Source organism: Rattus norvegicus, chromosome 6 (genome assembly GCF_021556685.1).
Source record: "Rattus norvegicus strain SHRSP/BbbUtx chromosome 6, alternate assembly SHRSP_T2T, whole genome shotgun sequence".
NCBI classification, from domain to species: domain Eukaryota; kingdom Metazoa; phylum Chordata; class Mammalia; order Rodentia; family Muridae; genus Rattus; species Rattus norvegicus.
The window spans coordinates 91,143,950-91,162,241 of NC_141539.1; the positions used below are offsets into that span (position 1 = coordinate 91,143,950).

The window sequence follows — 18,292 nt, forward strand, 5'->3', positions numbered from 1 at the left end:
GAGAGAAGAAAAGGAATAAAAGCCATTAACAGGCAAATTGAAAAATTTATTAATTCTATAAAAAGTTTTTGACAACATATAATCAATGCTATGCTTAGAATAATTTATAATCCTGATATCTTAGACGAATGCCTTCAAAAAAGTGTCAAAAATGTTGTCTGAGCTCAGGCTCCTAAAACAGTGTGAAAATAACACATCTCCCAGTGTGGTCCTAACTAGCTGTTTCCCCATAATGCTAGAAGTTGCAAAAAAATATGTGTTCAGTCCAGGTCCAGTAAGGTAGCAGCTAGATTAATGAGGCCTAGAGATAGACTGAGGGGTATTCCAGATTGAGAACCTCTTCTTTTAGACAAAAAGAGTGTTAAGTGTATAAATAGGTACAGAAAATCAACTACACATTTGGCATATAAACTTGTATTCTAATAATTTCTTAATTTTATTTATATATTATGTATATATGCCATATATACATAATAAATCCTAAACTATATTTAATAGAACATAATCTAATAATAAATAATAAACAGGGATTAGCAAAGAATTGTCTACAAAAATCACTTTTAAAATGCTTTATCTGTAGAAAAAATAAGCAGTTACTCAATTGTTCTGTTAATGTATATCAAGAATAATTAAAATGTACAGTAAATTTCATAATTAATATAATTAATATAATTACATATATTAGTGGTTTTGATCAAAGGTCATTAGTAATTTTTGTTTTAAAAAGATGGTCCTATGCATAAGAGTACACATTGCTCTGGTTGAGTTTAAATTGTAGTTCCCTTGTGGATGGTTAACAACTCCATATAATTCCAGATTTAATGGATCCAGTACCTTCGCCTGGCTTCCACAGATATTTGCATTTACATGCACATTTCTCTTATAGGATATTTGATTATTATGAGAAGTCTAGACTGACTTCACGACAGGCTTCAAAACTGGCAATTCAAGAGCCAGTTTTCAAGAACTGGGCAAGTCCAGGCAAATCAGTTACTTGAAAAAACCCTAGGCTTTAGGCAGTTAGTCAGAAACTGCCTTGCCATCAGAAGCTGCTGGCCCACCTTGCCTAAGGCAAGGGCAATGGGTCAGCAGCAGTTTCCAGACTTCCTCAGAAACTTTTTCCAAACTTCCCCGGCAACAATTTCCAGCCCCGCCCCATCCCCATACCCCAAACCCTAGGCTCCAGCAATGGTTCTGGAGTGTCCTTAGAGATAGAGCCAATATTAAGATATAAGTCACCTATCCCTAGGAATTCCTCTAATGTGTTTAAATGAATTTGTGAGCTCACTCCAGATTCTCTTTATCTTGACAGTGGGAGATCCCATCATGCTGGATTTCTGTAGAATAAAACACTCTTTGCTTTTACATACTATGTGAGTCGAGGGTATCATTCTTTGGTGAATCATGGACCCTTACAATTATACATAGAAATCCTAATTGTTAGCAAAATATACAAACTTAAATACTGTGTTTGTCAGATGCAGTTAGGTGTGTCCAGTAGAGAGGCAATTTTGTTGTCCTTATAAAAGCCTTGACAGATATGAATGCTAAAGAATATGAAGTTCCCGCGATTTTAAGGCAAGTAGCTTCAGAGAGGTCTTATGGTCTTTTTTTATGACCCTAGGCAAAGTCAGCTGGGTGGCCTTGAGTTGTCTCACCATAAAGGTGAAATGGTTCAGCTCCTACGAATTTGATTTGGAGTCCCTTACCATGATGATAACATGGTTTGGCTGGCCAAGGATAAAGGGAAGGAGCTAGAGACTTCTTTTATAGCAATCGGATCTCTAAGAGCTCTCCTTCTTGGCTCTCTTTTGGTTTGAAATAGTCTTATGTAAGGAGCTCCAAGTAAGAGGGATTTTTTCCTTGCAGTTTGCAGGATTCACAGTTGGCAGAATATAGGTTAAATAGGATTCTAGGATAGAGAACTAAGGAGCACTCATAGGTTTGAAGGAGCTCAAGAGAAAGGTAGACTAGCTAGGAAATATGACACAGATAGGAAGAGCTTTCTAAAGAGCTAGCTTGTAAATAGCTATTTAGTATGTAGTTAAGAGAATACAATTACCCTTTTGTGTATAAGTATTAGTTAAATTTAAAAGGTCAAATATTACACATTCCTATATAAATATGCAAGTGGATTTAATAACGGTAAAGTTCTTTTAAAACCAGAATAGACAGAAATAAACCTATCTTAGAAATTATGTTTTATTTATTTATTTATTTATTTTTTTGGTTCTTTTTTTTTCTGAAGCTGAGGACCGAACCCAGGGCCTTGCGCTTCCTAGGCAAGAGCTCTACCACTGAGCTAAATCCCCAACCCAGATTGGGAAAAGAGCTTTAGGAATCCTACAACAGATAGAGGCCTTATATCCAAAATATATAAAGAACCCAAGAAGTTAGACTGCAGGGAAACAAATAACCCTATTAAAAAATGGGGTTCAGAGGTAAACAAAGGATTCACAGCTGAGGAATATCGAATGGCTGAGAAACACCTAAAGAAATGTTCAACATCTTTAGTCATAAGGGAAATGCAAATCAAAACAACCCTGAGATTTCACCTCACACCAGTGAAAATGGCTAAGATCAAAAACTCAGGTGACAGCAGATGCTGGCGAGGATGTGGAGAAAGAGGAACACTCCTCCATTGTTGGTGGGATTGCAGAATGGTACAACCATTCTGGAAATCAGTCTGGAGGTTCCTCAGAAAATTGGACATTGAACTGCCTGAGGATCCAGCTATACCTCTCTTGGGCATATACCCAAACGATGCCCCAACATATAAAAAAGACATGTGCTCCACTATGTTCATAGCAGCCTTACTTATAATAGCCAGAAGCTGGAAAGAACCCAGATGCCCTTCAACAGAGGAATGGATACAGAAAATGTGGTACATCTACACAATGGAATATTACTCAGCTATCAAAAACAACGGCTTTATGAAATTCGTAGGCAAATGGTTAGAACTGGAAAATATCATTCTGAGTGAGCTAACCCAATCACAGAAAGACATACATGGTATGCACTCACTGATAAGTGGCTATTAGCCCAAATGCTTGAATTACCCTAGATGCCTAGAACAAATGAAACTCAAGACGGATGATCAAAATGTGAATGCTTCACTCCTTCTTTAAAAGGGGAACAAGAATGTCCTTGGCAGGGAAGAGAGAGGCAAAGATTAAAACAGACACTGAAGGAACACCCATTCAGAGCCTGCCCCACATGTGGCCCATACATATACAGCCACCCAATTAGACAAGATGGATGAAGCAAAGAAGTGCAGACCGACAGGAGCCGAATGTAGATCGCTCCTGAGAGACACAGCCAGAATACAGCAAATACAGAGGTGAATGCCAGCAGCAAACCACTGAACTGAGAATAGGACCCCCGTTGAAGGAATCAGAGAAAGAACTGGAAGAGCTTGAAGGTGCTCGAGACCCCATATGTACAACAATGCCAAGCAACCAGAGCTTCCAGGGACTAAGCCACTACCTAAAGACTATACATGGACTGACCCTGGACTCTGACCTCATAGGTAGCAATGAATATCCTAGTAAGAGCACCAGTGGAAGGGGAAGCCCTGGGTCCTGCTAAGACTGAACCCCCAGTGAACTAGACTGTTGGGGGGAGGTTGGCAATGGGGGTAGAGTTGGGAGGGGAACACCCATAAGGAAGTGGAGGGGGAGGGGGATGTTTGCCCGGAAACCAAAGAATTATTATTAACTATTAAATAAATTAAAAAAAAAGAGTGATGAGTTGATTTAAATTCCCAGCACCCACACAAAAGTCAGGACCATCTGCCCATCTGAAATCCCAGTACTGAGAAGGTGGGGACAGACAGGCAGATGCCTGGAGTCGGTAATGCGAGCCAGAAAAGCTAATTGGTGAGCTCCAGGGTTGGGAGACGGTGCTCTCAAAAGAACAAGATGAAGGGCAATTGAGTAATACACTTAAAGTTGAACTCTAGTTTGACATGTGTACATGCACAAATACATGTGTATCCATATAAATACTTATGTATGCATATATCTGATAAACAATGCAAATGAATAAATTAATAAATAAATAAGTTATTCTTACAAATATCATCTCAGGAAACTGTATACCTTGGTTTTATTTAAAGATAATGTTTCCATTATGATTAGTTCCCAGACTGTATGATAAATCATAAAAAATGATAACTTGATCAATCATCTTGGAAATAATTATCTGATCACAGAATGATCTCAGAAATATAATTCCGGAGCAGCGTTGCAAGTGTGAGAAGACTACCTTGTTTCAATGGTTTGTCTCCTCTGGTTTCTAATTTTTAGGCACAAAGATGATAGATGCCCAGAGTTTACCTTCCAGGTTGATTAAAATTATATTTATCCACAAAAAGAAATATAACTCCAATTATAATAAGTAAATTGTTCTATTTATTAATAAATTGGAAGTCATAGGCTGGAGTACATCTCTGTTGTATAGAGCTTGCTGAACATGCATGTTGCCCAGCACACTAACTCCTACTCCACAGAGAGAAGAAAAGGAATAAAAGCCATTAACAGGCAAATTGAAAAATTTATTAATTCTATAAAAAGTTTTTGACAACATATAATCAATGCTATGCTTAGAATAATTTATAATCCTGATATTTTAGACGAATGCCTTCAAAAAAGTGTCAAAAATGTTGTCTGAGCTCAGGCTCCTAAAACAGTGTGAAAATAACACATCTCCCAGTGTGGTCCTAACTAGCTGTTTCCCCATAATGCTAGAAGTTGCAAAAAAATATGTGTTCAGTCCAGGTCCAGTAAGGTAGCAGCTAGATTAATGAGGCCTAGAGATAGACTGAGGGGTATTCCAGATTGAGAACCTCTTCTTTTAGACAAAAAGAGTGTTAAGTGTATAAATAGGTACAGAAAATCAACTACACATTTGGCATATAAACTTGTATTCTAATAATTTCTTAATTTTATTTATATATTATGTATATATGCCATATATACATAATAAATCCTAAACTATATTTAATAGAACATAATCTAATAATAAATAATAAACAGGGATTAGCAAAGAATTGTCTACAAAAATCACTTTTAAAATGCTTTATCTGTAGAAAAAATAAGCAGTTACTCAATTGTTCTGTTAATGTATATCAAGAATAATTAAAATGTACAGTAAATTTCATAATTAATATAATTAATATAATTACATATATTAGTGGTTTTGATCAAAGGTCATTAGTAATTTTTGTTTTAAAAAGATGGTCCTATGCATAAGAGTACACATTGCTCTGGTTGAGTTTAAATTGTAGTTCCCTTGTGGATGGTTAACAACTCCATATAATTCCAGATTTAATGGATCCAGTACCTTCGCCTGGCTTCCACAGATATTTGCATTTACATGCACATTTCTCTTATAGGATATTTGATTATTATGAGAAGTCTAGACTGACTTCACGACAGGCTTCAAAACTGGCAATTCAAGAGCCAGTTTTCAAGAACTGGGCAAGTCCAGGCAAATCAGTTACTTGAAAAAACCCTAGGCTTTAGGCAGTTAGTCAGAAACTGCCTTGCCATCAGAAGCTGCTGGCCCACCTTGCCTAAGGCAAGGGCAATGGGTCAGCAGCAGTTTCCAGACTTCCTCAGAAACTTTTTCCAAACTTCCCCGGCAACAATTTCCAGCCCCGCCCCATCCCCATACCCCAAACCCTAGGCTCCAGCAATGGTTCTGGAGTGTCCTTAGAGATAGAGCCAATATTAAGATATAAGTCACCTATCCCTAGGAATTCCTCTAATGTGTTTAAATGAATTTGTGAGCTCACTCCAGATTCTCTTTATCTTGACAGTGGGAGATCCCATCATGCTGGATTTCTGTAGAATAAAACACTCTTTGCTTTTACATACTATGTGAGTCGAGGGTATCATTCTTTGGTGAATCATGGACCCTTACAATTATACATAGAAATCCTAATTGTTAGCAAAATATACAAACTTAAATACTGTGTTTGTCAGATGCAGTTAGGTGTGTCCAGTAGAGAGGCAATTTTGTTGTCCTTATAAAAGCCTTGACAGATATGAATGCTAAAGAATATGAAGTTCCCGCGATTTTAAGGCAAGTAGCTTCAGAGAGGTCTTATGGTCTTTTTTTATGACCCTAGGCAAAGTCAGCTGGGTGGCCTTGAGTTGTCTCACCATAAAGGTGAAATGGTTCAGCTCCTACGAATTTGATTTGGAGTCCCTTACCATGATGATAACATGGTTTGGCTGGCCAAGGATAAAGGGAAGGAGCTAGAGACTTCTTTTATAGCAATCGGATCTCTAAGAGCTCTCCTTCTTGGCTCTCTTTTGGTTTGAAATAGTCTTATGTAAGGAGCTCCAAGTAAGAGGGATTTTTTCCTTGCAGTTTGCAGGATTCACAGTTGGCAGAATATAGGTTAAATAGGATTCTAGGATAGAGAACTAAGGAGCACTCATAGGTTTGAAGGAGCTCAAGAGAAAGGTAGACTAGCTAGGAAATATGACACAGATAGGAAGAGCTTTCTAAAGAGCTAGCTTGTAAATAGCTATTTAGTATGTAGTTAAGAGAATACAATTACCCTTTTGTGTATAAGTATTAGTTAAATTTAAAAGGTCAAATATTACACATTCCTATATAAATATGCAAGTGGATTTAATAACGGTAAAGTTCTTTTAAAACCAGAATAGACAGAAATAAACCTATCTTAGAAATTATGTTTTATTTATTTATTTATTTATTTTTTTGGTTCTTTTTTTTTCTGAAGCTGAGGACCGAACCCAGGGCCTTGCGCTTCCTAGGCAAGAGCTCTACCACTGAGCTAAATCCCCAACCCAGATTGGGAAAAGAGCTTTAGGAATCCTACAACAGATAGAGGCCTTATATCCAAAATATATAAAGAACCCAAGAAGTTAGACTGCAGGGAAACAAATAACCCTATTAAAAAATGGGGTTCAGAGGTAAACAAAGGATTCACAGCTGAGGAATATCGAATGGCTGAGAAACACCTAAAGAAATGTTCAACATCTTTAGTCATAAGGGAAATGCAAATCAAAACAACCCTGAGATTTCACCTCACACCAGTGAAAATGGCTAAGATCAAAAACTCAGGTGACAGCAGATGCTGGCGAGGATGTGGAGAAAGAGGAACACTCCTCCATTGTTGGTGGGATTGCAGAATGGTACAACCATTCTGGAAATCAGTCTGGAGGTTCCTCAGAAAATTGGACATTGAACTGCCTGAGGATCCAGCTATACCTCTCTTGGGCATATACCCAAACGATGCCCCAACATATAAAAAAGACATGTGCTCCACTATGTTCATAGCAGCCTTACTTATAATAGCCAGAAGCTGGAAAGAACCCAGATGCCCTTCAACAGAGGAATGGATACAGAAAATGTGGTACATCTACACAATGGAATATTACTCAGCTATCAAAAACAGTGACTTTATGAAATTCGTAGGCAAATGGTTGGAACTGGAAAATATCATCCTGAGTGAGGTAACCCAATCACAGAGAAACACACATGGTACGCACTCACTGATAAGTGGCTATTAGCCCAAATGCTTGAATTACCCTAGATGCCTAGAACAAATGAAACTCAAGACGGATGATCAAAATGTGAATGCTTCACTCCTTTAAAAGGGGAACAAGAATACCCTTGGCAGGGAATAGAGAGGCAAAGATTAAAACAGACATAGAAGGAACACCCATTCAGAGCCTGCTCCACATGTGGCCCATACATATACAGCCACCCAATTAGACCAGATGGATGAAGCAAAGAAGTGCAGGCAGACAGGAACCGCATGTAGATTTCTCCTGAGAGACACAGCAAGAATACAACAAATACAGAGGTGAATGCCAGCAGCAAACCACTGAACTGAGAACAGGACCCCCATTGAAGGAATCATAGAAAGAACTGGAAGAGCTTGAAGGGGCTGGAGACAATGAACAACAATGCCAAGCAACCAGAGCTTCCAGGGACTAAGCCACTACCTAAAGACTATACATGGACTGACCCTGGACTCTGACCTCATAGGTAGCAATGAATATCCTAGTAAGATCATCAGTGTAAGGGGAAGCCCTGGGTCCTGCTAAGACTGAACGTGATTGTTGGGGGGAGGGCGGCAATGGGGGGAGGATGGGGAGGGGAACACCCATAAAGAAGGGGAGGAGGAGGGATTAGGGGGATGTTGGCCCGTAAACCGGGAAAGGGAATAATACTCGAAATGTAAATAAGAAATACTCAAGTTAAAAAAAAAGGATGCAATAAACGCTTTGCTGCAGAAGGAAAAAAAAAAAGAAATCATGTTTTAGCTTACAAGCTGATTGTTCCCAGTGCCCTCAAACCTGCATGTTGTAGTTTACTTTCTCTTGTTGTGATGAAACACTGCCGAAAGCTACTTGGGGAAGAAAAGGGTTTATTTCATCTTATAACTTGCAATCTATCAACAACAGAAGTCACAACAGGACTAAAGGCCAGAATAAAAGCAGCACCATGGAGAAATACTGATTACTGACTTGCTCCCCCCTGCTTGCTTGCTCCACTTGCTTTCTTATATACTCCAGAACAATCTAGGACTGCCCAGGAATGCAGAATGAGCAGATTCCCCATATCAGTCATCAACCAAGAAAATGCCTTATTATCCTAAGCCAATCGAATGGATGCATGTTCTCCAGGTTGTGTCAAAACAACAACAGCAACAACAAAACTCTAATGAAGCCACTATATATATATATATATATATATATATATATATATATATATATATATATTCATATATTCCTAGTTTAATGCACAGTTTAGCAATGTGTTTAGAGAATATTGCACTTTTTAACTTCTGGAAAGTATTGTATGATTAATTTGCTCAATGCTATTTTGGCTGAATAAATGAACAAATGAATATGAAAATTGCAGCAATTTTAATATGTCATGAATTAAAAAGACAAGAACAGACTCAATTAAGTCATTTTGTTTGAAAAAAAAGAATGACCTGCTTTCTAAAGATGTCAAAGATCGCACTATATGAAAATTTAAAAGAAACTGTACAAAATGTGAAATTTCTTTAGGGGTAGAAACTACGATTGCATGGGTTTCTAATGGACTCCAGTGACACTTATGTTGTTGCTATATTCAGATGGCTTAGCATGAACTCTCCTTAGCTAATTCCTTTGATACCAAAGAAAGCAGACATTCAAATAACCTTTTCTCTTCCCTCATGAGCAACAAATGAAGCAAGTAATTGGAGTCTAGTAGCTGTCTGAGGAGATTAAACAATTGCTTAGCAGAGCCCCAAAAGTATAACTTAAAGACATAAAGATTCTGGAGAAATCCTGTTTCAGAAGTTAGTTTGTTGCTTCTCTTATTCATTCTTGTGAAAGTTCCTAAAGGAGTACTTCCCAATTTAGATGCCTTACCCAGATAGACTGGGATGTTTTTGTAAACAAAGTGATTAAATGACTCTCAAGACTTCAGATTTTGTTTTTTGTTTTTTTAAATCATATTTAGTGATGGATCACATACTGTAGCCAAAAGATGAAGCTAAAATTTCAGTGAAGAACTAAAAAAAATTCTTGGCTCAGTTTAATGATGATATCCAGCAGCTTGCTAACTAACACTACTATGATTCTATGATTATAGTTAATTTAAGAAGAATTAATGGCATTTCTAAAGTTTTCTGAATTAAAAACAAAGTATGATCTTTATAACTGCATCTGATATTCAAGGAATGAATTTCTCTAGCCTTCAACTAATATACAAATTATCATGTTGTTCAGCCTGGATTATTGTGCAACAACAGGAACTATGTTATATTTTTATAGTGAATATATTTATGGGTAGGAGATAGTACTTAGATTTGCAGGGTTAAAATAAGTATGTGATCTAAGATTATATGACTTTAAAATAATGAAACAAGATCTAGCTTAGTCAGTCACAGAGACAAATGAGGCCCTGAATTTGATATATAACAATTCAACTAATAAAGAATGAAAAGAATGTCATTGCTTAACATAATTATAGACACTTTCCAGAGAGGCGATCTCAGTAAAAATACATGAACACTAATTCTGTAGGGAAATCTATATTTTACTTTGTTTCTTAAAAACAATTAGGATATATTAATTATTCAAATACATTGTTTTTTTAAAAAGTTTTAAAAGTATTTTCCTTCTCTGTTTTATTTTTTTCTGTATGTATGTTTTGTTTGTATGCATGTCTGAAACAAGCACAACTGGTGCTCTCAAAAGCCAGAAGAGGGTGTCAAATCCCTTGGAACTAAATTTGTAAGAGTAGCTTTAGAACTTTCCAGCCTGAAGTTGCCAATAGCCATGTGAGTTCTGAGAATCATACCTGGGTCCTCTGGAAAAGCAGTCAGTGCTCTTAACTACTGAGCCATTCTTCCAGCCCTAGATGTATTTTCACATTATTTTTTAATTAGAAAATTGCTCACGCCACACTTCTACTATGTTTATTTAAAAATTATTCAAGCTATACTTACTATGTATAGACATGAAAATTCAATCATGTAACTATATAATTTGAGAAGATGTGCAAATAGTATTGCTCTAAGTTCAAGGACAGCCTGAACCGCAAGTGAGCTCACTGGTGTCATAAACACGTGATAAAAATTCCTCATGGAACTAGTAATTGGTTTAAACTTCAAGTCTGAATTTTTCAAAATGTGGGGTTGTGTCTTAGTAAAATGTCAGTCTGCTATTTCACATGAGCCAGAAAATAAACGTACATTTCTGAGATGACTGGGGGAAAGACTTATCTTAAGTGAAACGTTTTTCCCTACAATTGAAAAGTTTTTGAGAAAAGCACTGCATGAATTGCATTAATATGAAATGCTTCCTGACTGTGTTAGATTTCTGTCCATCAGTGAGGTTTCAAGAAAAATGTTGCTCTTCTGCATGAGGATGGATGTAATGACCAGTGCTGTGGGAAGAGAAGCTTATGCACATATTCTTATCCCAACAAACATCACCTGCCTGTTCACACAGGCCGATGACACAAGAACACGATCCTGCATTGAGCACTATGCTCAAAAGAAGCATTGCGTCTCTTCTATGGCAAAATGATCAGTTAAGACAGAGTATCATAGTAATCACACCAGAAAAAGAACATTTATTTGTAAAGAAAATTCTAGAAACAAATAAGGAAAAAAATGGTGTGGCAAGCGAACAGATTCAAAACGCTGAGGGGAAACTGCTTTGTTGTCTGGATGATGCTTGATAGAAATGTGATTTGCTGCAGCAGGACTGTGCTGTGCATTAGTAGCACAGACTACGTCGAGAAAAAGTTGCTTGAATGGGAGTAAAGTGGATGAGAAAAAATCTGAACCAGCAAAATGGATCTCATGCGGGAATAACAGGGTTGAAATTAAAATAAGAAAGTCACGGCGAAAACACGTCTACATATTAGTTTATTTCAAAAGTGTGGCTAGAAATCACACCAAGGCCTGGGCTAGATGGCTTGCCTGGTAAAATACAACACAAAAATATGAGCTACGGTACACTCAGAAAAAAAAATAAAAACATTATACTGTCTTGTCAATTAGTACAAGAGCTCCCATAAAGACTTTCCAGGAGTGTTTTGTACAAAAGCACTTGAAGTGGATAAGTGGAGACACGGTCCATCTGGTAGATATTGTTATGTTTAATTCTCTGAACAGGAACTCAGACTGGAATAAGTCAGAAACATGCTCAGGGTTATTATATAGCTAAAAATGATGAGGCTAAGCAGTCTAGACTTGGAAGCTAGAGGTGTCTAGAATTCATTATTATTTTCAAAGGAAGACTAAGAGGAAATTTATGTACACATATCACATATGAATGATCTTGGAAAGAAGCAGAAAAGAACACTGTTTAATGAACTTGTTGAAAAGTATCAGGAGAGTGATGAGGTTATGTGTGCTCCTGAATGTTAGGTGGTTATAAAACAGAACTATGGTTATGAAATATTATCAGCATGGGTTCTGTGGAGACATTCATTTCAGAAAAGCAAATTTTAAAGGGAGATGGTGTCACTGGGAAAATCACATAGCGATGCCAGCAAAACTACTGCAGGGCAAACTGAGGCAATGAGTGTGAGGAAAGGGTTTATTTATTTAATTATTCATTCATTCATATTCATTTATATATTTATAAGAAGGGATTCTGACTTGTATACATAACAGAAACATTGGGTCTGAACACGAGTTTTGAGATTAAAAAAAGTAAAGGGATTGTGCAAATCTCACTGACTTAAAAAGTTAGCTCCCCAACTGTAATGGGAGTTCACGCTAAGAAAATATAAATGAAGAAGTCAAAATCTAAAGACGAACTTCTGACTTTAACATTGGAAACAGATCTGTGTGCTGGAGAGATGACTTGGAGGCAAAGAACGCTGGGGATTTCCCAGAAGATCAGGGTTGGATTCTCCACAAAGTAACTCATAGCCTTCTATAACTCCAGTTACAGACGAACTGACACTCTCTTTTGGCCTCTTTGGACACCAGGCACAAAAGTGGTACCCAGACACACGTACAGGCAAAACACCCACGTGCATTAAAACAGCAACAACAAAACACTAGACCTGTAAAAGAAAGCAGTGAAGAACACCAAATATAATTTTTCCTTATAAATAACCATTTGCTTTTAGGTCTATATGTTTAAATGTACACATGCACGTACACATGTGTGTATAATAGGACATTAACAGTAATGATTAAGCAATGTGTAAGGACTTGAATAAAGGAGAATGAGATGTGAAAAATAAGAGTGCTTTAAGACTCCTCAAATAGATCTTCAGTATAACGCTCTCCCAAATGAACTATTTCGGCACTGCCTCTCCTAGGTATATACCGAAAAGATCCTCCAACATACAACAAAGATACATGCTCCACTATGTTCATAGCAGCCTTATTTATAATAGCCAGAAGATGGAAAGAACCTAGATGCCCTTCAACAGAGGAATGGATTAAAAAATGTGGTACATCTACACAATGGAGTACTACTCAGCTATCAAAAACAATGACTTCATGAAATGACTTCATAGGCAAATGGAATGAACAAGAAAATATCATCCCAAGTGAGGTAACTCAATCACAGAAAAACACACTTGATATGCACTCATTGATAAGTGGATGTTAGCCAAAAAGCTCAAATTACCCAAGATGCAATCCACAGATCACAGGAAGCTCAAGAACAAGGATGACCAAAATGCGGATGCTCCCACTCCTTCTTAAAAGGGGTAAAAATATTCATAGGAAGGGATATGGAAGCAAAGTTTAGAGCAGCAACTGAAAAAATGGCCATTCAGAGCCTGACACATAAGGCCCATATATATACAGCCACCAAAACTAGATAAGATTGATGAAGCTAAAAAATGCATGCTGAAAGGGACTGGATATAGATCTCTCCTGAGAGACACATCCAGGGCATGTCCAATACAGAGGTCAATGCTAGCACCAAACCACTGAACTGAGAACAGGACCTCCCTGTGGGGAATTAGAGGAAGGATTGAAAGAGTTGAAGGAGCTTGCAACCCCATAAGAACAACAATGCCAACCAACCAGAGCTTCCAGGGACTAAACCACTACCGAAAGACCATACATGGACTGACCCAGGGCTCCAACTGCATATGTAGCAGAGAATGGCCTTGTTGGGGCACCAGTGGAAGGAGAAGCCCTTGGTCCTGCCAAGATTGGCCCCCAGTGCAGGAGAATATGGAGGGGCAGTAAGGGGGTTGTATAGGGGGAATACCCGTATGGAGGAGTGGGATTGGGAGAGAACGAGATGGGGCTTATGGACAGGAAACTGGGAAGGGGAATAACATTTGAAATGTATGTAAAAAAATCTATCTAATAAAAAATTAAAAAAATAAACTATGTGATTCATATTACCAAAAAAGACTCATCAAATAGAAAATAATTTACTCTTAATAATTTTATTAAGAGTACAGAAGCAGCCATCAAGGTGGTTTACTGGGTAAAGGTGCTTGGCTATAAGTCTGACACCTTGAGTTAGATATCCACAACTCACATGCAGATTGAAAGAACTGGTTTCTGCATACTGTCCTTTGTATACAATCTCACATGTGTCCATATCAACTAAATTAAAGTAGTTTTTCTTAGAAAGCAAGGCTATAATGCTGACTCTGTCAGCTGAGGGGAGAAGATGTGCTAACCTGAAATTTCTGATATTTATCAATCATATTAAGCAAAAGTATGAAATTGGAAGAAGCAGGACAAATTATTTTGAAATAAACATGTGGGTTACCCAGATACCCCTGTAAATGGGATGACACTGAGAGAGATGTGTTCTGAATGGTCTGGGGTCAGCTGATCACTGCACTCTGAGTACCTTCATAAGAATGATTTATCTATCCAATGCCTGTGTTCAAATGATTTCACTTTTCTGATTTTAAAAACAGTAATGATGAAAACATTTAACTTAAAATGAACCTTGAACTCTGCATTACTAGATATTTTCTTATAAATGATTAGTTCTATGGTAAAACATTGGATGGGCTGGATAGATGAGGATTAAGCAGTTGATCACCAGGCAATTTTTGGTTTTTTATTGTCCTAAGCCAGATTTTCAGTCTCTGATTTACTTAAAAAATTGGAACACATACTAAAAGCCTATATGCCATTCAAAGTTTTATGTCAAAATATTTTGCAATATTGAAATATCCATCCTAAAATATGTATCTAACAAGAAACAAGTTGAGGAGTGAGATATCACTTAAAATTGCCCTTATATCAATAAGGATTGAGTTCATGTAAAGAATACAATTCAATTATTTATAATCTTCAGCTAAATTAGAATAATTTACTTCATTACTTTTCATTACTAAATTATTTATATTCATCAGATATGTGAACTTTTACAACATTCTGTATATATATTGAACCTTCAATAAAAATATCTAAGGTGCCTAGAGTCCTAGAAAAAAGGGTAATGGATTCATAAAGTAATAGTATGCACAAGAACATCTTATATTCCTTTCATAACAGTGTACAGTATGATTTCTTGAGCACATCTAAAGATATAGCCCTTCAGAAGGCTGAGAGGAAATTACTTTAATAAGTTTATTCCAGTAATATAAAATGCATAGATTAATTTAATATATCAGTAAGAATTCTGAGAAGTTCTGAAAAGCAATAGTGTCATAAAATAAAATAAATTTAGAGATTAAAAAATTGATAATAAATTCTATAATACATTCAATACATTAATTAAAAATTACAGCAACAAAGTCTCAACAAGGGACTACAATAAAACAAAAACAAAATAGGCACAAAATTCTTACCTGCCGAATACCCAAACGGTATGCGACAATCCGATCCACTGCATCGGGATTCATTTGTGTCCACTGCAGACTGTAAGAATACACTCGGTGTCGGTTCTGCCACACAGGGTTGTAGGTGTCATAGTAGAACTCTGGGGCATAGGCTTTTCCTGAAAACAGAAAGTGACTCAGCGTGACTGTAGACATATCAAGCCTTCTACATACTCACTATTCTCTTGGTCCTATTAACAATTTATATTCCTTCTTCCATAAGGAACTATTCTGCTTGCAAAGTCATATTTTTAAAGTCAAATCCGTTTCCTGGTTAGCTTTGAGACTTTGAGTGGCAGTAGGAGAATCGTGGATGAGCCCAAGGTCGTGGGCTAAACAGTTCAGAGAATGAAATTTCGACCCATTGAGAGAGAAAGCTATTGAAAGATTGAATTTTTGAAAGAAGTTCAGGGAGAAGAGTTTTTAAAAGACTTGATTGATAAATTGAATATATCCAGGATTTAACTACACTGGAACAGGGGAACACTAAGGATTGGAGGTGCAGTTTTGCTAGCTTAAGACATACATAAATTAAAGGGCCGATATTGGGGGCATTACTGAAAAGATTACTAACAGAGAAAAGATTAAATTCTGAGTACTAATACAACCCAGGACTGAAAACAAGAAGGGAAGAGCCATTGAGCTTGAAAGAGATAAAAGATTAAAAGAAAAGAAAAGAAAGGAAAGGAAAAGAAAAGAGAAGAAAAGGAAAAAGACGAGAAAAGAAAAAGGTAGTATCATCAAAGAAGTGTAGAGGGAGATGCATGATCAACTTCCTTGAAAAACACCTGAAACAAAGGAAGCATGGATTTGTGCTTCCTATGGTAGTAGGTCTGAGGTAAGGTTTAAAGTTTTGAACCAACAAGGCCTACTTTTATCAAACTCTAATGACACAACAAATAAATGGTACAGGAAACACTGAGCACAGTAGTCATTACCCTTAAGAATTTCCTCAGGCTGACAGGAGAGGGGTGCAATGCTTGCCGGTTTGGCTGGAATAATTTGAGAAGGCACATTAAATATCTGAATCCTAGTAACATGGATCCAAGTCCTAACAAAATTATTGTGTGCAGTCTTTTATTTCATTGTTCAGTGAAATCCAGAATCAGTTTTGTCTTGATGTTGGCCTCGGCTTTAGTTACTTCGGCTTATTTAGAACTTCTGATAGGAGAATTCAGTGAGAGATAAATATTGTTTTAATCCACTCAATTTATGACAACTGCTTTGGTATCTGTAAACTGATGTTTTCAGCTTGTGGCTAACTAAAATTGAAGTCATTCTATGAATAAACTAAAATTATCTCAGAAATAGTTTTGAAATTAACTGAATAGCTCATACTACACATAAAGTAATATTGAGCCTGACCGGACATATCAATGATATATGAAAATGATATAGACAAATAATCAGATAAAATAAGATCTTAATTTTGATTCAAAAATCTTGTTTGATAAAGTTTTCCTTTTAATCGAATAACTATACTAAGAATTGAAGAAGAGATGAGATTTTCATGGTACATAAATAGTATTTACTGGTAATAAAATAAATGCCATCATGGTCATAGATATTCCTTAGTTTTAAAAACACATATGGACTGTCTTCTCTGATACTTTATATTTGTTCTCTCTCAATCATAAGACACATATAGTCATGATGGAAATACAGTTTGAGCTCTGACATTCAAACATGACATCTGCTGGCTGAAGAGAGAATGGATTCCCAACATTGCTGTTTTGGTTATATAGCATTCATTTTTACCCTAGTTCTAGTGAGAATATAAAGAATATTTTCTTACTTTTTTATGTTCTAATTTTATTTTTATGCATGTTCCAGTTTGAAATTTTTAGGCTAACTGACCTAAATCATTATCCACTACCCAAACTTGGAGACCATTTTTAGAAATACGATGCATGTCAATATATAGAGCTTAGGTTTTAAAACATCTTTAAAATACTCATGTAGAAGGGATTATAGTGCTCAGAATTTCGCATGGAATTTTTATAATAATACGAACATGATATTTTAGGGAAAAACTTTAAAACTTTTAAATTGAGCTTTGTAAACATTTCAAGCACAAAGTTACAAATATACTGAAATAATTATTCACACTTAAAGCACTAAAGTGTTTTAGATTACATGGACAGACTAATAAAGCTATATTGAATATGTATGTAAAGACAAAAGAGGAATGGAAGTGATAGTGGTCAAAAGTAAATATAGCTCTGTAAAATCAATATTTCTCATAAGAGAGGCTGTAAGAAGATAAACAATATGTAAATTTACCTTAGAGAATGAATTATAGAATATGCTTGAATTATGTATGAGGGCTATCAGTTCATTTTTCATTTGTTGAAGAATCATTAACCTACATATATAGGTCAGTATCCTAGGATGTACTGATAAAATCCTCACAAGTGAAATCAACTCCATTTTACTTCAGATTCCAAGATACTGAAAGAGAAGTGTCCCACCAGAATAAACCATGATGAGTTGCTGACATGACAGAGCTAGCTAAAACACTAACTATTCTCACATTTGTGCCCAAGAATGTCGGGCTACATTATAATCAAACAACTTTGCCCAAGTATGCTTAAGCTTGCAAAGAAAAAAAATATTCTTCCGAGGTCAAGGAGCACAGAATTAAAAACAAGACAGTGAACAAGAGCCTGTGACAAGAGGAAGTGTTTTCATATTTGTGTGAGTGTATATATTGGTATGAGCTGCATATTTAGGCCAAAGGAGATGACACTATTGGATAAGAGATGTCACCACATATGTGAGGCTCAGTGAAATGTAGGGCCTCAGCAGTACTGGGTTCTAGATAGAGATCATTACTCACCAATTAGGAGCAAGAGTATTTGTGTGAATATAAAATCCTTTGCTACTGACTCCAAAGAAGGACACAAGAAAATCAAGGCTTCATGGTATTAGACGAACATACTCTCAACCCAGTAGGCATTCTAGAACTAGA

General features: G+C 36.5%; 1 protein-coding gene across 3 annotated transcripts in view; it reads right to left on the reverse strand.

Moving 5' to 3' along the window:
- The window catches only part of Mdga2 (MAM domain containing glycosylphosphatidylinositol anchor 2), an 862,524-nt gene that overhangs the window by 95,322 nt on the left and 748,910 nt on the right, over positions 1-18,292 (reverse strand). For all 3 annotated transcript variants that reach the window (XR_015621898.1, NM_199269.2, NM_001444001.1), the window contains 1 exon segment: positions 15,292-15,440. Coding sequence is in view for 2 of the 3 variants with exons in the window: in NM_199269.2 (NP_954890.1) it covers positions 15,292-15,440 (149 nt within the window). In the remaining variant the exon portion in view is untranslated.